The following is a 6,885-nucleotide window of genomic DNA, read 5'->3' on the forward strand; positions in this document are numbered from 1 at the left end:
ATGAGGTCCTACTCTTCTTTTTACTAATTTACTCTGCTCTCCTTATTTAGATCTAACTTAATAAAACAGGAATAAACTAACAATGATAATAACCCGCATTAACTGAGTATATTTTAATCAGGTTTCACTCTCATAAAAATTAACTCTTCTCTCTCTTTCAAATCAAGCTTTTTATCAACAACGAATAAGCTCTCAGTGATAGGAAGAAGAAACTATTCATTAATATGGTTTCTTTAATCACGTCTACACTTAAAAAAAACAACGAACCAGTTTCCTTTCTTCACAACACACATAGTGAAAATTCTACTGTTACTATATTACTTTAAAATCAGAAGTCAGGTAGTAAAGCATTGAATATTTTGCCTTCTGACTATAAGGAAGTAACAATGTAAGACACATATACACGTAAACATCAACTTTTAAGAAACATTTAGAGGAGTTTCCTGATACGACACTCGCATATATATAAAGGGTTTAAGAATGAGTTATGCGAGTTGCGAGGAAGTATCGAAAAAAAGATATGTACAAACCCTTTAAAAACACGGTGAATAAGATGTTTTGGGAGTGTGTTTGGTCTATCGTGTTATCTATATACTCCCTTGTTTGTTTGCCGTGATCTGTGACACGCGCTTCCTTCTTTTTTTTTCCCTTTCCCATCACTACCACTTGTCTTGTGTGTTTGTGTGTTGATGTGTCGTCTTTGGTGAGTCGATTCCTTAAAGCTCATATTTGTCATCCTAATTTGCATATAACTACAGAGAGAGAGAGAGAGAGAGAGAGAGAGAGAGAGAGAGAGAGAGAGAGAGAGAGAGAGAGAGAGAGAGAGAGAGCGCCACACACCCAGACGCATAATAGGGTAGAAACAGACAGAAAAAAAGGTAGAGCGGGGAAGCGAGAGAAAGAATGTCGGGTAGATTCACTAAGAGAGAAAGAGATAGAGAGAAAATGCCCAAAACACAATGCAAATTTCTGTCGGTACCTGCAGCGCGACGCGATCACTATGACTTGACAATTTACATATCATATTTGCCGACAGTGTCTCCTCCCTATCCCGCCCCGCCCTACGCCGCCCCACCCTCAGTAGCACGCCCGCATTAGGTAAGGACTCCACTGTAGGTGACTTAGATGCCGCTGTGTAGCACAGGAGTGAGCAACGGTACTTCACAGGTGACCAGGTAGCCCTAATAACAGGTGATTTAAATGCCTCCTTACTCACTCTGTCTTTGTTTTATTTCCTAGTTCCCTGCATCGTTTATCTTTTCATACACTGGGGCAGGAAGAGAGAGAGAGGGGTAGACGTAATAGGAGAAGGAAATGAAGCGATGTGTAGAGGAGAAAAGAGAGTAATGGCAATATTTTCAGGTGAGACATGAGTGAGGAAGGTACAATCCCGCGCTGTGTCTTATCTAAACACCTTTCTAAACCATCTTCAGCTCCGTCACGCCGCCTCAAAGTGACCAGTACACCACCACAACACATGAATGAGCCACCAATACCCTCTAAAGAAACTCAAAACACACAGGTATTCATGTAATGGCGAAGAAAACGTAAGGTGAGATGCGCCGTCCAGGTAGGTGGGAGTAAGTTTACCTGGCCTGGTGGTGAGCTGGACGTTGCATCTGTCTTCATATTCCCGCGATTTCCAGACCTACAGGTGCGTTTCAGACAGGTGTGATAAGTGAAGATGTGTGTGTCTAAGGTGCGTGGAGGTGTGGAGGAGATAAGGCAGTGGTAGCAATGAAGGTAAAGTGGAGAATGGTGGAGCGTTGGAGAGGTGGAGATTGTGCGGGAGGGAGACAGGTAGGAGGGGGGATGTGGGGTCATCAACCGAGGCCGCTCACCTGAGGAACTTCAATATTCGACCCAGAAACACTTTATCAGTCTCTCAGCAATGATTATTTGCACTGTTTCTCAAATCACCGTATTCGCACAAGAAATATGGAACGTAGAGTGAAAAGAAACCAGACTCGTGTGTGTGTGTGTGTGTGTGTGTGTGTGTGTGTGTGTGTGTGTGTGTGTGTGTGTGTGTGTGTGTGTGTGTGTGTGTGTGTGTGTGTGTGTGTGTGTGTGTGTGTGTGTGTGTGTGTGTGTGTGTGATCTTCTAATTCATATATCTATTTTATCAAGTCATAACTATTTTCTCAAAACATTTATTATTTCCTAATCTCTAAATTGCTTCTAATACCGAAATAATTTCTTTTAATTTCTTTATATTTCTCTCCAGTTTCTACATTTCTTCCTCCAACCAGTGACTTTTCCTCCTTGCCTCCCTTTTCCCTTCCTTTCCAGTCACTCCTTCACCTCACCTGGGCGTGGCATGACTAATTAATGAAGGTGTTGGGTCAAGGAAGCAGGAGCAGTCAGGTGTGTTACGAGGAACAGGTGAGACAAATACAAACAGAACGACAATAAATACAAAATACATACAAATTATGATTAGAAATACTGAGAATAACATTGAAATAAAACACACGAGCAAGAAGAACAATAGAAGCACTACCATAACCATCACCAACATTAAGAACAATGGCATTAATATTGATAGAGAGAAATATTAATAGACAACACCAACAATAAGAAGGCAGAAAAAGAAACAAAAAAAGGAGAACTGACACCAAGTACAACAACAACAACAACAACAACAATAACAAGAAGTCTCCTCGCTTCATTACAAAAATATTAATGAACCAGAAAGCAAAAGAAAGTCTCAAATAACTTTAGTGAGACGTGAATCATTAACCAGCACAAATTACCTTATCATACCTGCCGCCCTTCCCAGGTACACACACACACACACACACACACACACACACACACACACACACACCTGAACTGAGTAATTAACGAAGTACAGGTAATGGCAAAGTTTTCCTGATACCTTTAACATTATTTCCCGCTTCTGCAATACATGTAATATTTCCCTGAAGTGTGTCTGTGTTGAAATGCATAAAGAAAAGGTTAGTTTGCTCTTATTCTCTTCAGTTTGTCATGATTTTTTCTGAGATCCAATTCTCTGGTGCATTCTGTTTGTTATTTTTAAAGGTTAGGATTTTATTTCAGTGGATTTTAAAGGCTTTTTTGTCGGAGTAATGTTGGGAAAACTTCGGAGGTTCGGGAGTAAATTTAGCGATGAACAAACATGACACCTGCCTTGTGCTGTCCTCTGGTGGCGGCCTCGGGAATTCTCTCTCTCTCTCTCTCTCTCTCTCTCTCTCTCTCTCTCTCTCTCTCTCTCTCTCTCTCTCTCTCTCTTCCTGCATCCAAAATTTTCATTACATATTATAACTTTCTCTCATCTCTTCTTTTCCTTTCCTATATTTACCTTTTCCTCCTCCTCCTCCTCCTCCTCCTCCTTCCTTGCCTCCTTTACCTTGCCTCCTTTCTCTCCTTCATTAACATTAACTGCCCCTCCCTTTTCCTCTTCGTTTACTCTTCCTTTTCTCCCTCCTTCCTTCCTCCTCTTTCTCTCTCTCTCTCTCTCTCTCCCCGTGTTTCTTTTCTCCTCATTCACCCGTAACCTCTCCAATCTAGGTCAGTGTAATTGTGGAGGGGAAAAAAAAGGAGAGGAAAGGAGGGAGGGAGGGAAGGAAGGAGAGAAGGGAGAAGGGATGGGAGGAGGAAAAGAAATTGCAATCTCATGTTGCTTTTAATGAACAAAGAGAGAGAGAGAGAGAGAGAGAGAGAGAGAGAGAGAGAGAGAGAGAGAGAGAGAGAGAGAGAGAGAGAGAGAGAGAGAGAGAGAATATATCCATACCTACATATTAAATAGTTTCGCCTAAACGATTTGAAGAGTACGTTCCCAAAGTCATAAAACACACACACACACACACACACACACACACACACACACACACACACACACACACACACACACACACACACACACACACCTTGCCATCTATGGTAGGACGTAAAGAGAGCAGAGTAATTTTCCTCCTCCTCCTCCTCCTCCTCCTCCTCCTCCTCCTCCTCCTCCTCCTCCTCCTCCTCCTCTCGTACAAGTGGAGTGTTAAAGGCAAAAAAAAAAAAAAAAAAAGAGAAAGAGGGAAAACAAGAGTAACAAACAGAAGAAGTGTGTATGTTGTCTTTATTTCTCTCTCTCTCTCTCTCTCTCTCTCTCTCTCTCTCTCTCTCTCTCTCTCTCTCTCTCTCTCTCTTTTACTCTTTCCTCTGGTGAAGTAAGATGTTGCGTGCGTGTTTGCGTGCATGTTGCGTGCGTGTTGCGTGCGAGTTGCGTGCGCTGAGGAGATAAAAGCAATAGGAAAGAAGAACATGGATGGGGAATTGAAGGTGTGTGTGTGTGTGTGTGTGTGTGTGTGTGTGTGTGTGTGTGTGTGTGTGTGTGTGTGTGTGTGTGTGTGTGTGTGTGTGTGTGTGTGTGGTCATGCCTTTTGTAATCGAATGTGTTTTCTTTTTTTTTTTCTTCTTTTTTTCTCTGTCTCTTTTTTTTCTGTTTGTTGCCTTTAACCACCAAGTCTGCAGTGCAATTTTCTTCTTTCCTCATCTTTCTCTGATTTGTATTTTGAGGGATGGACTTTTCCCTTCATTATATTTTGTGTTCGCTTGGTTTCCTTCTTGTCACTTCTCTGCCTTATTGTTTCCTAAAGCGAGGAAAAATTGTTACCACTTATTTTTTTTTTACTTCAATGTACATATTTGGAAGACAGTAAGAGAAAGGTAACAATCAGATAGATAATATTTACAGAGAATATTAGTCGATAATTAAAAGGGTACAGATACTTAGCAAAATTTAAAGATAGAGAAAAATATACAAGTGAGATTTGAATAGCTTCACATGAAAATGAAATGACAAAAAAGGGGAAAGAATCTGAAATAGCAAACTGGAAGAGTGAAATTCAGGTTTAAAGAAAGAAAAATTGATAAGATCTGAGCTGAATATTGAAAGAGGGAAAGTTACATCAGAAAACTTAACCCCTTCATTTTTACCATGATTTTGTGGTATAATTAGATGATTTTATTTGGCTTAGGAACGATCTATGGAGGTCAAAAGATTAATGGGCAGAGTCTATACTACTTTAATTCCAATGTGTTTCTGAAGCTGTATAAAATCATCAAATAATAACCAAAATGAATATGAAAACGAGGTATGATAGTGAAGAGGTTAAACAGCCTCTTAACTTACATATTATGACCAATATGAGGGATAGACACGTGCAAGCTATCAAGAAACTCGTATTACATTTCAGATACCAAGAAGAAGGCCACGAAAAAGGGAAGAAAAGAGAAAATGGGAGACTGAAAGAACATGAACCTCCCAAACCTTTCCTTCATCATACCAGCAATGATCGGAAGGACCCACACATCAGAAGGAGGAGGAGAGGGAGGGGCAGGAGGAGGCGATGAAGGACGGAAAGAGGAACCAAGCAAAGGGAGAAAAGTGGAATTAAAAGTGAAAAAGGAAACCAGAACGAGAAGGGAAAGGGGTTTAATTAAGTGGATGCAATTAAATGGGGTTAAAGCAGCTGGGTGGAAGGTGTGGGTGACGGGCCTGGGTATCTACGCCCTCCTGACCCTCGTCCTCCTCCCCCCCTCCCCCTTGGACGAGGAAGTTTCTCTACGGCAGTGGGTGAAGGAGGTAAGTGAAGATAATAAGGCAAATTAATTCTCTCTCTCTCTCTCTCTCTCTCTCTCTCTCTCTCTCTCTCTCTCTGTGCCTGTAACAAAAGAACAAAGGCAATCGTTTCATCCCCCGTCAATCACAATAGCAAGGAAATATCTCTCTCAATCTTTCTCACAACGTGGTTTTGGGGTTTCAATTCCTGATTTGAAGCCTCATCTTGTAAGCCACGCTATGCAAAGACACGCTATTGTCACATTCTTCTTCTTCTTTCACCATCCCCACGTACGCCACCACCACCACCACCATCACCACCATCATCACCACCATCCCTACAATCACTGCCACCCACGTTCCCTTTGACAATTATCATGATATTTCCCATCTACACTCACTTCTACCACAAGTATCTGCACCATCACCACCATTAGTGCCTCCATCATCGTCACCATCATCATTATATCGTCACCTTCACCACAACTATGAATAACAAACTGAAGTATTTGCAATAATAGTTTCTCTCGTCTTCTTTCTTTGTTTACGTCCTTGTCCTCATTATTTATGTGTTCTACCTGTCACTGCTGCTGCTTCTGCTACTGCTACTGCTACTACTACTACTATTACTACTGCTACTACTGCTACTGCTACTACTACTACTACTATTTCAATAACAATAGGGACATGCAAAAGAACACAAAGATGGATTAGTAGTAGTAGTAGTAGTAGTAGTAGTAGTAGTAGTAGTAGTAGTAGTAGTAGTAGTAGTAGTAGTAGTAGTAGTAGTAGTAGTAGTAGTAGTAGTAGTGATGGTAATGATGATAATAAAAGATAGACAAAAATCAAACAAACAACAACAACAGTAACAACAACAACAACAACAACAACAACAACAACAACACTAATAACACCACCACCACCACCACCACCAGTGCCACCACCACCCACACCCACAAAACCACCACCAAAACCAACACAACCACTACTACCACCACTACCTGGGTCACTCAAGCACACACACACACACACACACACACACACACACACACACACACACACACACACACACACACACACACACACACACACACACACACATCACCTGTCAGACTCACCTTTACCTGGAATTGAACAGGTGAACAGGTAGCTTCCCTAATAACACAGAGGATCACCTGAACTTCGTCATTTTTGTATCTCTGTCTCTCTCCTCTCTCTCTCTCTCTCTCTCTCCTTCCCCCCCCCATTATCTTCCTCTCCCTTCCCTCTCCCCCTTCAACATTGCGTCATATTTACCTGTTGCTCTCTCAGAC

At 41.5% G+C, this 6,885-nt stretch overlaps 1 protein-coding gene across 1 annotated transcript in view; it reads left to right on the forward strand.

The window, feature by feature from the left end:
- The first annotated feature begins 1,501 nt into the window (after positions 1-1,501).
- Positions 1,502-6,885, forward strand: part of LOC123519623 (carbohydrate sulfotransferase 11-like) — a 23,574-nt gene continuing 18,190 nt past the window's right edge. The window contains exons 1-2 of the mRNA XM_045281065.1: positions 1,502-1,654; positions 5,208-5,596. Coding sequence (XP_045137000.1) covers positions 5,267-5,596 — 330 coding nt within the window. The 5' untranslated portion in view covers positions 1,502-1,654; positions 5,208-5,266. The remainder of the gene's footprint in view (positions 1,655-5,207; positions 5,597-6,885) is intronic.

Source organism: Portunus trituberculatus, chromosome 45, assembly GCF_017591435.1.
Source record: "Portunus trituberculatus isolate SZX2019 chromosome 45, ASM1759143v1, whole genome shotgun sequence".
Lineage (NCBI taxonomy): Eukaryota > Metazoa > Arthropoda > Malacostraca > Decapoda > Portunidae > Portunus > Portunus trituberculatus.